The sequence below is a fragment of the Rattus norvegicus genome, chromosome 17, assembly GCF_021556685.1.
Source record: "Rattus norvegicus strain SHRSP/BbbUtx chromosome 17, alternate assembly SHRSP_T2T, whole genome shotgun sequence".
NCBI lineage: Eukaryota > Metazoa > Chordata > Mammalia > Rodentia > Muridae > Rattus > Rattus norvegicus.
Genome location: NC_141550.1, coordinates 64,173,802 through 64,195,504, shown reverse-complemented (window position 1 = coordinate 64,195,504; position 21,703 = coordinate 64,173,802). Strand labels below are relative to the sequence as shown.

The following is a 21,703-nucleotide window of genomic DNA, read 5'->3' as shown; positions in this document are numbered from 1 at the left end:
GATATTTCTCTCAATATCATGATTATCATGTTGTTTCTCAATGCTTTTCTCTGTAAAACAGCTTAGCTTTTGAGCAGATGTGCTGACACAGCCCGTTTAACTCATTACACAGGCATTGAAGACTGACAGATCTCTGAATTTAGTGCGAGCCTTGTCTATAGAAATAGTTCTAGTTATCCAGGGATTCACCAAAAAATCTTGTCTCAAACAAACCAAAAAACAAACAAGCAAACAAACAGATAAAGAAACAAAATCAAAGAGCCCTCCTCTCCCCAAAACAATGTAGCACTTATTTTACGTTGGTGTTTTGCATATAAGAGAAGATATTCTCCACACGTAGATACACATGTCATGAGACAAATTACTTACCTATCTTGATGTTATTTATCTTCAAATACTGTTTACTAAAACATGCTTAAGTATCATAATTTCCTAAAGAACACAGTAGTAATTTATTCTTGGAGACATCCTAATATGTAACGTATACTAATATAGGTAATGTTCACTGCATATTCAGTGAAGTGTTTCCTGAGATAAAATTGTATAAATTATTACCTTATGTAGTTTACCATTTCTCCCCATTTGGCCCATTATTGTAATTTCAGTAACAGATAAAATTTAATTGTGAAAAAGCACAATTTATTTTGATATTAGAATTGCCAGCTATCCTCATTTTAGGCTCTATGGCTACGAGAGTCCTATTGTAACAGCTGTTGACTACAGTTTCCACAGAGTCATAGTAAATACATGGAAGGGAAGAAACTTTCATATTTCCTGAGAGAATTGAGCATAGTGCAGGACTGCAGGACTGCAGGATTGCACAGCATGTTTTAGACTATGACTAACATATTTATCTTCCATTTAGGCCCAGACGTTTAACTCCCAGTCACGAAAAGATGCTGCAAGTAGAGAAGAGGACATGCTGGAGCAGCTAGAGAGGTACAGTGGAAAGCAATATGGCAAGGAAATTGAATGCCCATAAAGGAAATAAGCAGTACAAGATGAAGTCATAGCATTTCTGATAAGAGTCCTTTCTGGTGCCATTGAAACGTTCCTGCCTGAGGTTGTTTGAATTATGGACCTGCATGCTGGGTTGGGGTTCAGCAGTATGCATGCTTTATATGTTGAAGGACCACATGCATAAAAGCAGAAATGCATACTTTTAACCTCATCTCAAAACTTGCTTTATGGATAACATTGCACAGTCAGAAAAATGGTGGTTACCAAGCCATTCACTTGAATAATTTTAGAAAAGTATCTAAATATTTCAGAAGCTCTCTGTTTTGTTTAATTTATCTGTGAGCCTAATTATTCTATAATATGGTTTTCAGATTGAATCGTGACTTTCTGCAGCTAAAAGTTAAAATAAAATGTCCAATAGAAGAATTAGAACAGCCTCACGTGACCTTGGATGGTACAAGTGGGGTAAGTGAGGTGCATTCAGAATACCATTTTTCTTTTTCAAGTAGGGTTGTATAGTAATATTTCAGCCACCATGAGAAATATCTCAAGAGCAACAGCAGGCATATTCAGTCTGCAAACATATGTGCAAAACTCCAGTGAACTCAAATGAAACAATGAATAAATTTCACAATTTTGAAATGAAACATTTTACAAATTAGATTTAGGTAATCATTTGTGTGTCTTGTCACGTGACTTCCCTAGTGAGTATGGAAGAGACAACAACTTGTGGAACTTGGTTCTTTTCTCACACTGTGTGTGCTCCTGGGAATGAACTCTGATCAACAGGCAGGCTTGGTGTCAACCACCTATACCCATGAAGCTATCTTGTCTGTCTGAAATATTCACACACACACACACACACACACACACACACACACACACACACACACACACACAGACACACACATATGTGTATATTTTGTTGAACATCTAATAACTTTAAACCTGATGACATCTATTTGTGAATCTCACATATAGGGATGATTTTTTAATTTTTTAATTTTTTTATTAGATATTTTTCTTTACTTACATTTCAAACCTTATGCGCTTCCCACTTTCTTGTCCATAAACAACCTTCCCTCCCTTCCCTTGCCCCCCACCAGTTATTGAACACTGTAGACCCCCATTACTGCCTCTGCTCCATACTCTGCTGCACTGGTTGTCCACCCTTGGCAGGACCAAGGGTTTCCCCTTCCCCTAGTGCCCCAACAAGTCTATTCATTGCTAGGTATGCAGTTGGAGCCCTGGGTCAGTCTATGTATAGTCTTTGAGTAGTGGTTTATTCACTGGAAGCTCTGATTGGTTGGCATTGTTGTTTTTATGTGGTTGCAAGCTTCTTCAACTCTTTCAGTACTTCCTGTGAACTCCCCTCAAGGGTGCCATATTCTCAGTTCGGTGGTTTGCTGCTAGCATTGACCTCTGTATTGGACATGGTCTGGATGTGTCTCTCAGGAGAGACCTATATTCAGTCACTTTGAGCATGTATTTTCTAGCTTCATCATTCTTATCTAGTTTTGGTGGCTGTATATAATTGGGCCACATGTGGGGCAGGCTTTGAAGGGCCGTTCTTTGAGTCACTGTTCTAAACTTTGCTTGAATATCCCTTCCTATGGATTATTTCCCCCCTTATAAGAAGGAATGGGAGCATCTGCATTTTGGTCATCCTTCTTCTTGAGCTTTTGGTGGCCTGTGGATTGCATCTTGGGGAATTCGAGCCTTTTGGCTAATATCCACTTATCAATGAGTGCAAGAGAAGTGTGTTTTTCTGTGATTGTATAAACTCACTCAGGATGATATTTTCTAGTTCCATCCATTTGCCTATGAATTTCATGAAGTCATTGTTTTTCATAGCTGAGTAGTACTCCATTGTTTAGATATACCACATTTTTTGAATCCACTCCTCTGTTGAATGGCATCTGGGTTCTTTCCACCTTCTGGCTATTATAAATAAGACTTCTATGAACACTGTGGAGCATGTGTCTTTGTTGTATGTTAGAGCATCTTTTGTGTGGATGCCCAAGAGAGATATATAGCTGGGTCCCCAGGTAGTGCAATATCCAATTTTCTGAAGAAGCTCCAGACTGATTTCCAGATTTGTTGAACCAGTTTGTAATCTTACCAACATTGGAGGAGTGTTCCTCTTTCTCCACATCCTCTCCAGCATTTGCTGTTATCTGAGTTTTTGATCTTAGCCATTCTGACTGGTCTGAGTTGGAATCTCAGGGTTGATTTGATTTGCATTTCACTGATGAGGAAGTTGAACATTTCTTTAGGTGCTTTTTGGCCCTTCGATATTCCTCAGCTTGAATGTTTTGTTTATCTCTGTACTCCATTTTTAATACGGTAATTTGGCTCTCTGGAGTCTAACTTCTTGAATTCTTTGTATATTTTGGATATTAGCCTTCTATCAGATATAAGATTGGTAAAGAACTTTTCCCAATCTGTTGTTTGCCATTCTGTCCTAATGAAATGCCTTTGGTTTGCAAAAGCTTTGCCATTTTTTGAGGTCCCTTTTGTTGATTCTTAATCTTAGAACAGGAGCCATTGCTGTTTTGTTCAGGAAATTTTCCCCAGTGCCCATATGTTCAAGAGTCTCTCCCACTTTTTCTTCTGCTGGTTTGATGTGGAGGTCCTGTATCTACTTGGACATGGTGATAAAATGGATTGATTTGCATTCTTCTACATGCTGGTGACCAGCTGAACCAGCACCCTTTGTTAAAAATGCTATCATTTTTCCATTGCATGGTTTTATCTCCTTTGTCAGAGATCAGGTGATCATAGCTATGTGGGTTCATTTCAGGGTCTTCAATTCTGTTCCACTGATCTACCTGCCTCTCTCTGTACCAATACCATTCACATTTTATAACTGTTGCTCTGTAATAGAGCTTGAGGTAGGGACTCATGATTCTCCCAGAAGTTCTTTTATTGTTGAGTATAGTTTTTGCTATCCTGGGTTTTTTGTTATTCCAAATTAATTTGCAGATTGCTCTTTCTATCTCTACGAACAATCGAGATGGAGTTTTGATGGGGATTGCATTTAATCTGCAGATTGCTTTTGGCAAAATGGCCATCTTTACTATATTAATCCTGCCACTCATGAGCATGGAAGATCTTTCCATCTTCTAAGATCTTCCTTAATTTCTCTCTTCAGAGACTTGAAGTTCTTGTCATACAGATCTTTCACTTGCCTGTTTAACGTCACGCCAATCTACTTTATACTATTTTTTGGACTATTGTGAAGGGTGTCATTTCCTTAATTTCTTTCTCAGCCTGTTTATCCTTTGAGTAGAGGAAGGCTACTGATTTGTTTAAGTTAATTTTATATCCTGACACTTGATAATGCTGAAGCTGTTTATTGGGTTAAATAGTTCTCTGGTGGAACTTTTGGGGTTGCTGAAGTACACCATCATATCATCTGCAAATAGTGATATTTTGTTTTCTTCCTTTCCCATTTGTATCCCTTTTACTTCCTTTTGCTCTCTGCTTACTCTGACTAGGACTTCGAGTACTATATTGAAGAAGTAATGAGTAGAAAGTCTTTTTCTAGTCCCTAATTTTAAGGGAATGGTTCTCGTTTCTCTCCATTTAGTTTGGTGTTATCTACTTGTTTGTTGTGTATTGCTTTTACTATGTTTACATATGGACTTGTATTCCTGATCTTTCCAAGACTTTTATCATAAAGAGGTTTTGAATTTTGTCAAATGCTTTCTCAGCATCTAATGAAATGACTTTGTGGTTCCTATCTTTGTCTTTGTTTATATAGTGGATTCCATTGATGGATTTTTGTATATTAAACCATCCCTGCATCCCTGGGATGAAGCCTACTTGATCATGATGAATGATTGTTTTGAAGTGTTTTGTTTTTGGTTTCCAAGAATTTTGTTGAATATTTTTGTGTCAATATTCCTAAGGGAAATTGTCTGAAGTTCTCTTTCTTTGTTCCGTCATTGTGTGGTTTGGCATAAGAGTAATTGTGGTTTCATAGAAGGAATTTCGTAGTGCTCAATCTGTTTCTCTTTTCTGGAATAGTTTGGATAGTATTGGTATGAAGTCTTCTATGAAGGTCTGATAGAATTCTGCACTGTTCCCATCTGGACCTGGGCTCTTTTTGTTTGGGAGACTTTTAATAACTGCTTCTATTTCTTTAGGAGTTATGGTGTTGTTTAGATGGTTTATTTGTTTCCTTTTAACTTTGGTACCTGGTATCTGTGTAGAAAATTGTCCATTTCCTCCAGATTTTCCAATTTTGTTGAATACAGGGTTTTGTAGTAGGACCTGATGATTTTTTTAATTTCTACAGATTCTGTTGTTATGTCTCCCTTTTCATTTCTGATTTTGTTAATTTCGGTACACCCTCTGTGACCTCCATTTAGTCTGGCCAATGCTTTATCTCTCTTGTTGATTTTCTCAAAGAACCAGCTCCTGGTTTTGTTGATTCCTTATATAGTCTTTTTCATTTCTACTTGGTTTATTTCAGCTCTGAGTTTGATTATTTCCTGACTTCTACTCCTCTTGGGTTTATTTATTTCTTTTTGTTCTAGAGCTTTTAGGTGTGCTGCTGTCAAGGTTCTGAGATCTGCTCTCTCCTGTTTCTTTCTGCAGGCTCTCAGAGCCATGAGTTTTCCTCGTAGTACTGCTTTCATTGTGTTCCATAAGTTTGGAAATGTATCTTCATATTCATTACGTTCTAAGAAGTCTTTAATTTCTTTCTTTATGCTTTCCTTGACCAAGTTGTCATTGAGAAGAGCATTGCTAAACTTCCAAGTATATGTGGGCTTTCTGTCATTATTGTTGTTATGAATATCAGTCTTAGTGCATGCTGTTCTTTTAGGATGCATGGGATTATTTCTATCTTCCTGTATCTTTTGAGGTCTGTTTTGTGGCCAATGATATGGTCAGTTTTGGAGTAGGTTCCATTAAGTGCTGAGAAGAAGGTCTATCCTTTTTTTTTTTTAGAATAGAATGTTCTATAAATATCTGTTAAATGCATTTGGTTACTAACTTCTGTTAATTTCTCTATGTCTCTGTATAGTTTCTGTTTCCATGATCTGTCTAGTGATGAGAGTGGGGCGTTTAAATCTTCTACTATTTTCATGTGATGTGCAATGTGTACATTTAGCTTTAGTAAGCTTTCTTTGATGAATGTAAATGCCCTTGTATTTGGAGCATTGATATTTAGGATTGAGAGTTCATCTTGGTGGACTTTTCCTTTGTTGAATATGAAGTATCTTTTCTGATCTTTTTTAATGACTTTTGGTTGAAAGTCAATTTTGTTTGATGTTAGGATGGCCACTCCAGTTTGTTTCTTCAGGCCATTTGCTTGGAAAATTATTTTCCAGCCATTTATCCTGAGGTAGTTTCTATCTTTGTCATTGATGTGTGTTTCCTGAATGCAGCAAAATTCCTTAACCCCAGTTTTCCTGATTGTTCTCTGAGCTTGAGGGAGCAGTCCTGACTTCCTAGATTAACAGCTACCCCTGGTGGTGTGAGCCAGTATAGTCTTATGGATTAGTCAGATCATCAGATTATTTATACTCTGAACGTTAAGAAAAATCCTACGAGTACAGTATTCAATAACAAGGAAAACTCACAGATAGAAAAAAGCATGTTTTCTAAAAAGGTACATGAATAGCAACATGTGAAGTAAACTTACTCCTATCTGCTACATGATGAGGAGGACAAAAACACAGTTTAATGCAGCATGTACTAATATGGCCTTATTTTTCAGAATTTGAGCATCAGTGGATCTACATCTGGCTATTTCTCTCAATATTATGACCTATCGTGTTGTTTCTCAATGCTTTTCTCTGTAAAACAGCTTAGCTTTTGAGCAGATGTGCTGACTCAGCACTTTTAACTCATTACTCAGTCATTGAAGACTGACAGATCTCTGAATTTGGTGCAAGCCTCGTCTATAGAAGTAGCTCCAGTCAGCCAGGGATTCACCAAAAAATCTTGTCTCAAACAAACTAAAAAACAAACAAACAAACAAACAAACAGATAAACAAACAAAAACAAACAGCCCTCCTCTCACCAAAACAATGTAGCACTTATTTTTACCTTGGTTTTTTGCATATAAGAGAAGATATTCTCCACACGTAGATACACATGTCATGAGACAAATTACTTACCTATCTTGATGTTATTTATCTTCAAATAGCATTTAGTAAAACGTGCTTAGGGGCCATAATTTACTAAAGAACACAGTAGTAATTTATTCTTAGAGACATCCTAATATGTAATGTATACTAATATAAGTAATATTCACTTCATATTCAGTGAAGTGTTTCCTGAGATAAAATTGTATAAATTATTACCTTATGTAGTTTAGCATTTCTCCCCAATTTGGCCCATTATTGCAATTTCAGTAACAGATAAAATTTAATTGTTAAATAGCACAATTTATTCTGATATTAGAATTACCAGCTATCCACATTTTAGGCTCTATGGCCGTGAGAGTCCTATTGTAACAGCTGTTGACTACAGTTTCCACAGAGTCACAGTAAATACATGGAAGGGAAGAAACTTTCATATTTCCTGAGAGAATCGAACATAGTGCAGGACTGCAGAACTGCAGGATTGCACAGCATGTTTTAGACTATAACTAACATATTTATCTTCCATTTAGGCCCAGGAGTTTAGATCCCAGTCACGAAAAGATACTGCAAGTAGTGAAGAGGACATGCTGGAGCAGCTAGAGAGGTACAATGGAAAGCAATATGGCCAGGAAATTGAGAGCCCATAAAGGAAATAAGCAGTACAAGATGAAGTCATAGCATTTCTGATAAGAGTCCTTTCTGGTGCCATTGAGAAGTTCCTGCTGAAGTTGTTTGAATTATGGACCTGCATGCTGGGTTGGGGTTCAGCAGTATGCATGCTTCATATGTTCATTTACCACATGCACAGACATAGAAATGCATACTTTTAACCTTATCTCAAAAGTTGCTGTGTGGACAACATTGCACAGCCAGAGAAATGATGGTTACCAAGCCATTCACTTGAATAATTTTAAATAAGTATCTAAATGTTTCAGGAGCTCTTTGTTGTGTTTAATTTATCTGTGATCCTAATTATTTTACAATATGGTTTTCAGTTCGAAATATGACTTTCTGCAACCAAAAGTTAAAACAGGATGTCGAACAGAAGAATTAGAACATCCTCACATGAACTCGGGTGGTAAAAGTTGGGTAAGTGAGTTGTATTCAGAATACCATTTTTCTTCAAGTAGGGCTGTATAGTAGTATTTCAGGCACCATGAGAAATATGTCAAGAGCAACAGCAGGCATATTCAGTCTGCAAACATATGTGCAGAACTCCAGTGAACACAAATGAAACAATGAATATATTTCACAATTTTGAAATGATACATTTTTCAAATTAGATTTAAGTAATCATTTGTGTGTACTGTCACGTGACTGCCCTAGTGAGTGTGGAAGAGAGAGAACAAGTTGTGGAACTTGGTTCTTTCCTCACACTGTGTGTGTTCCTGGGAATAAACTCTGATCAACAGGGAGGCTTGGTGTCAACCACCTATAACCATGAAGCTCTCTTGTCTGTCTGAGATATACATACGTGTACATATATTTTGTTGAACCGCTAATAACTTTAAAACTGATGTTTCTATCTGTGAAACTCACCCATAGCGATAATTTTTTAATTAATTTTTTTGTTTTCATTTTTTATTAGATATATTTCTTTATTTACATTTCAGAACTTATTCTGCTTCCCAGTTTCCTGTCCATAAGCAACCATTCCCTCCCCCCCGTCGCCCCCATAGTGTAGTGAACAGTTCAGACGCCCCTTATTGCCACCCCTCCACACTCTGCTGCACTGGGAGTGCAACCTTGGCAGTACCAAGGGCTTCCACTTCCCCTTGTGCCCCAACAAGTCAATTCCTTGTTAGATATGCAGTTGGAGCCCTGGGTCAGTCTGTGTATAGTCTTGGTGTAGTTGTTTAGTTACTGGAAGCTCTGGTTGGTTGGCAGTATTATATTTATGTGGTTGCAAGCTTCTTCAACTCTTTCAATACTTCCTCTGACTCCTCCAAAGGTTGCCATATTCTCAGTTCAGTGGTTTGCTGCTAGCATTGACCTCTGTATTGGACATGGTGTGGATGTGTCGCTCAGGAGAGACCTATGTTCGGTTCCTTTCAGCATGCATTTTCTAGCTTCATGATTCTTATGTAGTTTGGGTGGCTGTATATAATTGGGCCACATGTGGTGCAGGCTATGAAGGGCTGTTCTTTGAGTCACTGTTCTAAACTTTGCTTGCATATCCCTTCTTATGGATTATTGCCCCCTATTAAGAGGAGCGTGAGCATCTGCATTTTGGTCATCCTTCTTCATGAGCCTCCAGTGGCCTGTGGATTGCATCTTGGGTAATTTGTGGTTCTTGGCTAATATCCACTTATCAATGAGTGCAAGAGAAGTGTGTTTTTCTGTGATTGTGTAAACTCACTCAGGATGATATTTTCTAGTTCCATTTGCCTATGAATTTCATGAAGTTATTGTTTTTCGTAGCTGAGTAGTACTCCATTGTGTAGATGTACCACATTTTTTTGAATCCATTCCTCTGTTGAAGGGCATCTGGGTTCTTTCCACCTTCTGTCTATTATAAATAAGGCTGCTATGAACACAGTGGAACCTGTGTCTTTGTTGTATGTTAGAGCATCTTTTGTGTAGATGCCCAAGAGTGATATATAGCCATGTCCCCAGGTAGTGGAATATCCAATTTTCTAAGGAACCTCCAGACTGATTTCCAGAGTGGTTGAACCAGTTTGTGGTCTCACCATCATTGGAGGAGTGTTTATCTTTCTACACATCCTCACAAGCATCTGCTGTCACCTGAGTGTTTGATCTTAGCCATTTTGACTTGTCTGAGGTGGAATATAAGAGTTGATTTGATTTGCATTTCCCAAATGAGGAAGGAAGTTGAACATTTCTTTAGGTGATTTTTGGCCATTCGATATTCCTCAGCTTGAATGTTTTCTTTATCTCTGTACTCCATTTTTAATATGGTTATTTGGCTCTCTGCAGTCTAAATTCCTGGGTTCTTTGTATGTTTTGGGTATTAGCCTTCTATCAGATGTAAGATTGGTAAAGACATTTTTCCAATCTCTTGTTTGCCATTTTGTCCCAATGACAGTGCCTTTTGCTTTCCAAAAGCTTTGCAGTTTTATGAGGTCCCTTTTGTTGATTCTTGATAGAGCATGAGCCATTGCTGTTTTGTTTAGGAAAATTTCCCCAGTGCCCATGTGTTCAAGACTCTTCCCCACTTTTTCTTCTATTACTTTGAGGGTATCTAGTTTGATGCGGAGGTCCTTTTTTACTTGGACTTAAGCTTTGTACATGGTGATAAAAATGGATTGATTTGCATTCTTTTACATGCTGACCACCAGTTGAACTAGCACCCTTTGTTGAAAACCTTATCATTTTTCCATTGCATGGTTTTATCTCCTTTGTCAAAGATCAGGTGATCATAGCCATGTGGGTTCATTTCTGGGTCTTCAATTCTGTTCCACTGATCTACCTGCCTCTCTCTGTACCAATACCATTCACATTTTAGAACTGTTCCTCTGTAATACTGCATGAGGTAGGGGATCGTGATTCCCCCAGAAGTTCTTTTATTGTTGAGTATAATTTTTGCTATCCTGGGTTTTTTGTTATTCCAAATGAATTTGCAAATTGCTCTTTCTATCTCTACGAAGAATCAAGTTGGAGTTTTGATGGGTATTGCATTTAATCTATAGATTGCTTTTGGCAAAATGGCCATCTCTACTATATTAATCCTGCCTATTCATGAGCATGGAAGATCTTTCCATCTTCTAAGATCTTGCTCAATTTCTCTCTTCCATGACTTGAAGTTCTTGTTATAGAGATCTTTCACTTGCCTGTTTAAAGTCACAGCAATCTATTTTATACTATTTTCGACTATTGTGAATGGTGTTATATCCTTAATTTCTTTCTCAGCCTGTTTATCCTTTGAATAGAGGAAGGCTACCGATTTGTTTAAGTTAATTTTAAATCCCAACACTTGATAATGCTGAAGTTGTTTATTGGGTTAAGTAGTTCTCTGGTAGAACTTTTGGCGTTGGTGCAGTACACCATCATATCTTCTGCAAATAGTGATATTTTATTTTCTTCCTTTCCGATTTGTATCCCTTGGACCTCCGTTGGCTGTCAGATTGCTCTGGCTAGGACTTGGAGTACTATATTGAAGAAGAAGTGAGTGGGAAGTACTTTTCTAGTCCCTAATTTTAGTCGGATTGCTTCTACATTCTCTCCTTTTAGTTTGATGTCATGTACTGGTTTGCTGTGTATTGCTTTTACTATGTTTAGATATTGACCTTGTATTCCTGATCTTTCTAGGACTTTTATCATGAAGAGGTTTTGAATTTTGTCAAATGCTTTCTCAGCACCTAATGAAATGACCTTGTGGTTCTTATATTTGACTTTGTTTATATAGCAGATTACATTGATAGATTTTCGTATATTAAACTATCCCTGCATCCCTGGGAAGAAGCCTACTTGAACATGATGAATGATTGTTTTGATGTGTTCTTGTTTTTGGTTTCCAAAATTTTGTTGAATATTTTTGTGTCAATATTCCTAAGGGAAATTGGTTCAAAGTTCTCTTTCTTTGTTGGGTCATTGTGTGGTTTTGGCATAAGAGTACTTGTGGCTTCAAGGAAGGAATTTGTTAGTGCTCAATCTGTTTCTCTTTTGTGGAATAGTTTGGACAGTATTGGTATGAGGTCTTCCATGAAGATCTGATAGCATTCTGCACTGATCCCACCTGAACCTGGGTTCTTTTGGTTTGGGAGACCTTTAATAACTGCTTCTATTCCTTTAGGATTTACGGGGTAGTGTAGATGGTTTATTTGTTTCTTCTTTAACTTTGGTACCTGGTATCTGTGTAGAAAATTGTCCATTTCCTCCAGATTTTCCAATTTTGATGAGTACAGAGTTTTGTAGTAGGATCTAATGATTGTTTAAAATTTCTTCAGATTCTGTTGTTATCTCTCCCTTTTCATTTCTGATTTTGTTAATTTCGGTACACCCTCTGTGACCTCAGTTTAGTCTGGCCAATGCTTTATCTCTCTTGTTGATTTTCTCAAAAAACCAGCTCCTGTGTTTGTTGATTCCTTATATAGTGTTTTTCATTTCTACTTTGTTGATTTCAGCTCTGAGTTTGATTATTTCCTGCCTTCTCCTCTTGGGTTTATTTATTTCTTTTTGTTCTAGAGCTTTAGGTATGCTGTCAAGGTTCTGACATCTGCTCTCTCCTGTTTCTTTTTGCAGGCTCTCAGAGCCATGAGTTTTCTTCTTAGTAGTGCTTTCTTTGTGTTCCATAAGTTTGGGAATGCTGTATCTTCATTAAGTTCTAAGAAGTCTTTAATTTTTCTTTATGTTTTCCTTGACCAAGTTGTGATTGAGGAGAGCAGTGCTAATCCTCCATGCATATGTGGGCTTTCTGTCATTATTGTGGTTATGCAGACCAGTATTAGTGCATGCTGTTCTTTTAGGATGCATGGGATTATTTCTATCTTTTTGTAACTGTTGAGGCCTGTTTTGTGGCAGAGTATATGGTTAATGTTGGAGTAGGTTCCAGTAGGTGCTGAGAAGAAGGTCTATCCTTTTGTTTTAGGTTGGAATGTTCTATAAATATCTGTTAAATACATTTGGTTTATAACTTCTTTTAGTTTCTCTATGTCTCTGTATAATTTCTGTTTCCATGATCTGTCTAGTGATGAGAGTGGAGTGTTAAAATCTCCTACTATTTTCATGTGATGTGCAGTGTGTGCTTTGAGCTTTAGTAAGGTTTCTTTTAAGAATGTACATGCCCTTGCATTTGGAGGAATGAAAATTAGGATTGAGAGTCCATCTTGGTGTATTTTTCCTTTGATGAATATGAAGTGCCCTTCCCGATCTTTTTTAATGGCTTTTGGTTGAAAGTCAATATTGTGCAAATCAAAACAACCCTGAGATTTCACCTCACACCAGTGAGAATGGCTAAGATCAAAAACTCAGGTGACAGCACATGCTGGCAAGGATGCGGAGAAAGAGGAACACTCCTCCATTTTTGGTGGGATTGCAGACTAGTACAACCATTCTGGAAATCAGTCTGGAGGTTCCTCAGAAAATTGGACATTGAACTGCCTGAGGATCCAGCTATACCTCTCTTGGGCATATACCCAAAAGATGCCCTAACATATAAAAAAGACACGTGCTCCACTATGTTCATCGCAGCCTTATTTATAATAGCCAGAAGCTGGAAAGAACCCAGATGCCTTTCAACAGAGGAATGGATACAGAAAATGTGGTACATCTACACAATGGAATATTACTCAGCTATCAAAACAATGACCTTGTCCCAAACCCCGTGGGAGAGAGACCTCACCGCCTGATCAGTTGGGCACTCCTGAGGCTGCAGAGCGGAGGAGACCACCAACACTGCCCACCCCTGCCCACATCCCTGGCCCAAGAGGCAACTGTATAAGGCCTCTGGGTTCCCGTAGGGGAGGGCCCAGGAGCGGCAGGACCCCTGCGCCTGAGACACCGCTGGAACCTGAAGGAAACAGACCGGATAAACAGTTCTCTGCACCCAAATCCCGTGGGAGGGAGAGCTAAACCTTCAGAGAGGCAGAGACGCCTGGGAAACCAGAAGAGACTGCACTCTGTGCACATCCAGATGCCAGAGGAAAACACCAAATGTCATCTGGAACCCTGGTGCACGGAGGCTCCCGCAAAGGGCGCAGATCTTCCCGGTTGCTGCCGCCGCGGAGAGGACTTGGGCAGTGCCCCACGGGCGGGCTTGGGCCTTGGAACCACAGGTGGGACCAACTTTTCCCCTGCAGGAGACCTGCCTGGTGAACTCAAGACACAGGCCCACAGGAACAGCTGAAGACCTGTAGAGAGGAAAAACTACACGCCCGAAAGCAGAACACCCTGTCCCCATAACTGGCTGAAAGAAAACAGGAAAACAGGTCTACAGCACTCTTGACACACAGGCTTATAGGACAGTCTAGCCAGGGTCAGAAATAGCAGAACAAAGTAACACTAGAGATAATCTGATGGCGAGAGGCAAGCGCAGGAACCCAAGCAACAGAAACCAAGACTACATGGCATCATCGGAGCCCAATTCTCCCACCAAAGCAAACACGGAATATCCAAACACACCAGAAAAGCAAGATCTAGTTTCAAAATCATATTTGATCATGATGCTGGAGGACTTCAAGAAAGACATAAAGAACTCCCTTAGAGAACAAGTAGAAGCCTACAGAGAGGAATCGCAAAAATCCCTGAAAGAATTCCAGGAAAACACAATCAAACAGTTGAAGGAATTAAAAATGGAAATAGAAGCAATCAAGAAAGAACACATGGAAACAACCCTGGACATAGAAAATCAAAAGAAAAGACAAGGAGCTGTAGATACAAGCTTCACCAACAGAATATAAGAGATGGAAGAGAGAATCTCGGGAGCAGAAGATTCCATAGAAATCATTGACTCAACTGTCAAAGATAATGTAAAGCAGAAAAAGCTACTGGTCCAAAACATACAGGAAATCCAGGACTCAATGAGAAGATCAAACCTAAGGATAATAGGTATAGAAGAGAGTGAAGACTCCCAGCTCAAAGGACCAGTAAATATCTTCAACAAAATCATAGAAGAAAACTTCTGTAACCTAAAAAAAGAGATACCCATAGGCATACAAGAAGCCTACAGAACTCCAAAAAGATTGGACCAGAAAAGAAACACTTCCCGTCACATAATTGTCAAAACACCAAACGCACAAAATAAAGAAAGAATATTAAAAGCAGTAAGGGAAAAAGGTCAAGTAACATATAAAGGCAGACCTATCAGAATCACACCAGACTTTTCGCCAGAAACTATGAAGGCCAGAAGATCCTGGACAGATGTCATACAGACCCTAAGAGAACACAAATGCTAGCCCAGGTTACTGTATCCTGCAAAACTCTCAATTAACATAGATGGAGAAACCAAGATATTCCATGACAAAACCAAATTTACACAATCTCTTTCTACAAATCCAGCACTACAAAGGATAATAAAGGGTAAAGCCCAACATAAGGAGGCAAGCTATACCCTAGAAGAAGCAAGAAACTAATCATCTTGGCAACAAAACAAAGAGAAGAAAAGCACACAAACATAACCTCACATCCAAATATGAATATAACAGGAAGCAATAATCACTATTCCTTAATATCTCTCAACATCAATGGCCTCAACTCCCCAATAAAAAGACATAGATTAACAAACTGGATACGCAATGAGGACCCTGCATTCTGCTGCCTACAGGAAACACACCTCAGAGACAAAGACAGACACTACCTCAGAGTGAAAGGCTGGAAAACAACTTCCCAAGCAAATGGTCAGAAGAAGCAAGCTGTAGTAGCCATTCTAATATCAAATAAAATAAATTTTCAATTGAAAGTCATCAAAAAAGATAAGGAAGGACACTTCATATTCATCAAAGGAAAAATCCACCAAGATGAACTCTCAATCCTCATCTTCAGTTGGTTTATATACAAGTGTGCAATTTCTAGGCTTGAAAGTAAAATGATGCTATCTGGTGCTGGATAGAGGAGCCTTATTTTTTATTATGGCAGCTTGCTATTTTTGTAACATGGTGATTTGGTTGAACACAATAAAGTACAGTAGTAACTGATCTCCCCTTCTTCCTGGATGAGTGAGGAGATGATTAAATGTTGATGTCAGCATCCTTGACCATATTCAGATGAGCTTCTGCTTCTGTTGAAAGGATGCTGTGTTTGATTTTGGTCCGAAGCTTTGAAGCACTACTTGGCATCTCCTTCCTTGGAGGTCTCACTGTTTAAACATAACAGATTTGATAGCTTGTTGGTAAGGTGAGGTCCAGCTTGTCTCCACTAGGTCATCTTCATGTGAATCCAGTGGTTATACGGTTTTGTTCTAGGGATATTTCATTTTTTTAATAACGGTTTTAGCTGACATTCATGGAGAGAATGAATCCTTAGAACTGTGCCACTAGTGAAAGGAAATCCTGTCTAGAGTATGTTTCTTTACAAAGCTGTGTCACACCATCCTTTGGGCCCTCTGCTGGAAAAGTAGAATCAAGTCTCAAATAAGGCCTTTTAAATTGTATCCTCTAGTATTATAGATGTAGGACAGTACTGTATCATACCTCTGTGGATGTAAAATAGATTGTACCTGCTTTATGATACGTAGTAGTGACCGTGCTTTATCAGAGCTGTTTTTAATGATGTTGCTCAGAATGTTTTCTTTCCAGATGATGATTGAGAAGCTAATTTAAAAAAAAATGGTGCCAGGTACCACAAGAGTAACAGAACTGTGCTGTTTTCTCGGGTTTTGTTTTTTTACATTTTTTTTTTTTAAATGGAGTGTGCTGGATGTCTCTACAGTTTTGTTCAGATGACTGCAGAACATGGAAAACCTGTTGCTGCTGTTGATGCATAACACACTGCTATTATTGGTCTTTTAATATAAATATAAATATAAATATATATATATATATATAAAACAATGACCTTATGAAATTCATAGGCAAATGGTCGGAACTGGAAAATATCATCCTGAGTGAGGTTACCCAATCACAGAAAAACACACATGGTATGCACTCATTGATAAGTGGCTATTAGCCCAAATGCTTGAATTACCCTAGATGCCTAGAACAAATGAAACTCAAGACGGATGATCAAAATGTGAATGCTTCACTCCTTCTTTAAAAGGGGAACAAGAATACCCTTGGCAGAGAATAGAGAGGCAAAGATTAAAACAGACACAGAAGGAACACCCATTCAGAGCCTGCCCCACATGTGGCCCATGCATATACAGCTATCCAATTAGAAAAGATGGATGAAGCAAAGAAGTGCAGGCCGACAGGAGCCAGATGTAGATCTCTCCCGAGAGACACAGCCAGAATACAGCAAACACAGAGGCGAATGCCAGCAGCAAACCACTGATTTGAGAATAGGACCCCCGTTAAAGGAATCAGAGAAAGAACTGGAAGAGCTTGAAGGGGCTCGAGACCCCATATGTACAACAATGCCAAGCAACCAGAGCTTCCAGGGACTAAGCCACTACCTAAAGGCTATACATGGACTGACCCTGGACTCTGACCTCATAGGTAGCAATGAATATCCTAGTAAGAGCACCAGTGGAAGGGGAAGCCCTGGGTCCTGCTAAGACTGAACCCCCAGTGAACTAGATTGTTGGGGGGAGGGCGGCAAGAGGGGGTGGATGGGGAGGGGAATAACCATAGAGAAGGGAGGGGGAGGGGGATGTTTGCCTGGAAACCGGGAAAGGGAATAACACTCGAAATGTATATAAGAAATACTCAAGTTAATTTAAAAAAAAAGATTAAAAAAAATAAATAATGTAACACACAAGAGAAAAAAAAAACAAAAACAAAAACAAACTAGCACAAGAAAAAAAAAAGAAAGTCAATTTTGTTTGATGATAGGATGGCTACTCCAGTTTTTTATTTAGGCCATTTGATTGGAAAGTTGTTTTCCAGCGACTTATTCTGAGGTAGTGTCCTTCTTCGTCACTGAGGTGTGTTTCCTGCATGCAGCAAAATTCCTTAACCCCAGTTTTCCTGTTTGTTCTCTGAGCTTGAGGGAGCAGTCCTGACTTCCTAGATTAACAGCTACCCCTGGTCGTGTGAACCAGTATAGTCTTATGGATTAGTCAGATCATCAGATTATTTATACTCTGAACGTTAAGAAAAATCCTATGAGTACAGTATTCAATAACAAGGAAAAGCCACAGATAGCATGTTTTCTAAAAAGGTACATGAATAACAACATGTGAAGTAAACTTACTCCTATCTGCTACATGAGGAGGAGGAGGACAAAAACACAGTTTAATGCAGCATGTACTAATTTGACCTTATTTTTCAGAAATTGTGCATCAATGGTTCTACATCTGGATATTTCTCTCAATCTTATGACTTATCCTGTTGTTTCTCAATGCTTTTCTCTGTAAAACAGATTAGCTATTTAGCAGATGTCCTGACTCAGCACTTTTGACTCATTACACAGGCATTGAAGACTGACAGATCTCTGAATATGGGGCATGCTTCCTCTACAGAAATAGTTCCAGTCATCCAGGGATTCACCAAAAAAATCTCGTCTCAAGCAAACCAAAAAACAAACAAACAAACGAACAAACAAATAAACAGATAAATAAACAAAAACAAATGGCCCTCCTCTCCCCCAAACAATGTAGCACTTATTTTCCCTTGGTGTTTTGCATATAAGAGAAGATATTCTCCACACGTAGATACACATGTGGTGAGACAAATTGCTTACCTATCTTGATGTTATTTATCTTCAAATAGCATTTAGTAAAACATGCTTAGGGGTCATAATGTACTAAGGAACCCAGTCGTAATTTATTTTTGGAGACATCCTAATATGTAAGGTATACTAGTATAAGTAATATTCACTTCATATTCAGTGAAGTGTTTCCTAAGATATGTTTGTATAAATTATTACCTTATGTAGTTTAGCATTTCTCCCCATTTGGCCCATTATTGCAATTTCAGTAATAGATAAAATTTAATTGTTAAAAGGCACAATTTGTTTTGATATTACAATTAGCAGCCATCCTCATTTTAGGCTTTATGGCATGAGGGTTCTATTGTAAAAGCTGTTGACTACAGTTTCCATAGAGTCACAGTAAATACAGAGAAGGGAAGAAAATTTCACATTTCCTGAGGGAATCGAGCATAGTGCAGGACCGCAGAACTGCAGGATTGCACAGCATGTTTTAGACTATGACTAACATATTTATCTTCCATTTAGGCCCAGGAGTTTAGATCCCAGTCACGAAAAGATACTGCAAGTAGTGAAGAGGACATGCTGGAGCAGCTAGAGAGGTACAATGGAAAGCAATATGGCCAGGAAATTGAGAGCCCATAAAGGAAATAAGCAGTACAAGATGAAGTCATAGCATTTCTGATAAGAGTCCTTTCTGGTGCCATTGAGAAGTTCCTGCTGAAGTTGTTTGAATTATGGACCTGCATGCTGGGTTGGGGTTCAGCAGTATGCATGCTTCATATGTTCATTTACCACATGCACAGACATAGAAATGCATACTTTTAACCTTATCTCAAAAGTTGCTGTGTGGACAACATTGCACAGCCAGAAAAATGATGGTTACCAAGCCATTCACTTGAATAATTTTAAATAAGTATCTAAATGTTTCAGGAGCTCTTTGTTGTGTTTAATTTATCTGTGATCCTAATTATTTTACAATATGGTTTTCAGTTCGAAATATGACTTTCTGCAACCAAAAGTTAAAACAGGACGTCGAACAGAAGAATTAGAACATCCTCACATGAACTCGGGTGGTAAAAGTTGGGTAAGTGAATTGTATTCAGAATACCATTTTTCTTTTTCAAGTAGGGCTGTATAGTAGTATTTCAGGCACCATGAGAAATATCTCAAGAGCAACAGCAGGCATATTCAGTCTGCAAACATATGTGCAGAACTCCAGTGAACACAAATGAAACAATGAATATATTTCACAATTTTGAAATGATACATTTTTCAAATTAGATTTAGGTAATCATTTGTGTGTACTGTCATGTGACTGCCCTAGTGAGTACGGAAGAGAGAACAAGTTGTGGAACTTGGTTCTTTCTCACACTGTGTGTGTTCCTGGGAATGAACTCTGATCAACAGGGAGGCTTGGTGTCAACCACCTATGCCCATGAAGCTCCCTTGTCTGTCTGACATATACATACGTGTACATATATTTTGTTGAACCGCTAATAATTTTAAAACAGATGTCTCTATCTGTGAAACTCACCCATAGCGATAATTTTTTAATTAATTTTTTTGTTTTCATTTTTTATTAGATATATTTCTTTATTTACATTTCAGAACTTATTCTGCTTCCCAGTTTCCTGTCCATAAGCAACCATTCCCTCCCCCCCGTCGCCCCCATAGTGTAGTGAACAGTTCAGACGCCCCTTATTGCCACCCCTCCACACTCTGCTGCACTGGGAGTGCAACCTTGGCAGTACCAAGGGCTTCCACTTCCCCTTGTGCCCCAACAAGTCAATTCCTTGTTAGATATGCAGTTGGAGCCCTGGGTCAGTCTGTGTATAGTCTTGGTGTAGTTGTTTAGTTACTGGAAGCTCTGGTTGGTTGGCAGTATTATATTTATGTGGTTGCAAGCTTCTTCAACTCTTTCAATACTTCCTCTGACTCCTCCAAAGGTTGCCATATTCTCAGTTCAGTGGTTTGCTGCTAGCATTGACCTCTGTATTGGACATGGTGTGGATGTGTCGCTCAGGAGAGACCTATGTTCGGTTCCTTTCAGCATGCATTTTCTAGCTTCATGATTCTTATGTAGTTTGGGTGGCTGTATATAATTGGGCCACATGTGGTGCAGGCTATGAAGGGCTGTTCTTTGAGTCACTGTTCTAAACTTTGCTTGCATATCCCTTCTTATGGATTATTGCCCCCTATTAAGAGGAGCGTGAGCATCTGCATTTTGGTCATCCTTCTTCATGAGCCTCCAGTGGCCTGTGGATTGCATCTTGGGTAATTTGTGGTTCTTGGCTAATATCCACTTATCAATGAGTGCAAGAGAAGTGTGTTTTTCTGTGATTGTGTAAACTCACTCAGGATGATATTTTCTAGTTCCATTTGCCTATGAATTTCATGAAGTTATTGTTTTTCGTAGCTGAGTAGTACTCCATTGTGTAGATGTACCACATTTTTTTGAATCCATTCCTCTGTTGAAGGGCATCTGGGTTCTTTCCACCTTCTGTCTATTATAAATAAGGCTGCTATGAACACAGTGGAACCTGTGTCTTTGTTGTATGTTAGAGCATCTTTTGTGTAGATGCCCAAGAGTGATATATAGCCATGTCCTCAGGTAGTGAAATATCAAATTTTCTAAGGAACCTCCAGACTGATTTCCAGAGTGGTTGAACCAGTTTGTGGTCTCACCATCATTGGAGGAGTGTTTATCTTTCTACACATCCTCACAAGCATCTGCTGTCACCTGAGTGTTTGATCTTAGCCATTTTGACTTGTCTGAGGTGGAATATAAGAGTTGATTTGATTTGCATTTCCCAAATGAGGAAGGAAGTTGAACATTTCTTTAGGTGATTTTTGGCCATTCGATATTCCTCAGCTTGAATGTTTTCTTTATCTCTGTACTCCATTTTTAATATGGTTATTTGGCTCTCTGCAGTCTAAATTCCTGGGTTCTTTGTATGTTTTGGGTATTAGCCTTCTATCAGATGTAAGATTGGTAAAGACATTTTTCCAATCTCTTGTTTGCCATTGTGTCCCAATGACAGTGCCTTTTGCTTTCCAAAAGCTTTGCAGTTTTATGAGGTCCCTTTTGTTGATTCTTGATAGAGCACGAGCCATTGCTGTTTTGTTTAGGAAAATTTCCCCAGTGCCCATGTGTTCAAGACTCTTCCCTACTTTTTCTTCTATTACTTTGAGGGTATCTAGTTTGATGCGGAGGTCCTTTTTTACTTGGACTTAAGCTTTGTACATGGTGATAAAAATGGATTGATTTGCATTCTTTTACATGCTGACCACCAGTTGAACCAGCACCCTTTGTTGAAAACCTTATCATTTTTCCATTGCATGGTTTTATCTCCTTTGTCAAAGATCAGGTGATCATAGCCATGTGGGTTCATTTCTGGGTCTTCAATTCTGTTCCACTGATCTACCTGCCTCTCTCT

The 21,703-nt window shown here is 38.7% G+C and overlaps 1 protein-coding gene across 1 annotated transcript in view; it reads left to right on the top strand.

Moving 5' to 3' along the window:
- LOC103690071 (interaptin-like) overlaps window positions 1–21,703 on the top strand; it is a 280,698-nt gene that overhangs the window by 36,042 nt on the left and 222,953 nt on the right. The window contains exons 16-21 of the mRNA XM_087591928.1: window positions 866–939; window positions 1,332–1,425; window positions 7,592–7,665; window positions 8,057–8,150; window positions 18,792–18,865; window positions 19,257–19,350. Coding sequence (XP_087448054.1) covers window positions 866–939; window positions 1,332–1,425; window positions 7,592–7,665; window positions 8,057–8,150; window positions 18,792–18,865; window positions 19,257–19,350 — 504 coding nt within the window. The remainder of the gene's footprint in view (window positions 1–865; window positions 940–1,331; window positions 1,426–7,591; window positions 7,666–8,056; window positions 8,151–18,791; window positions 18,866–19,256; window positions 19,351–21,703) is intronic.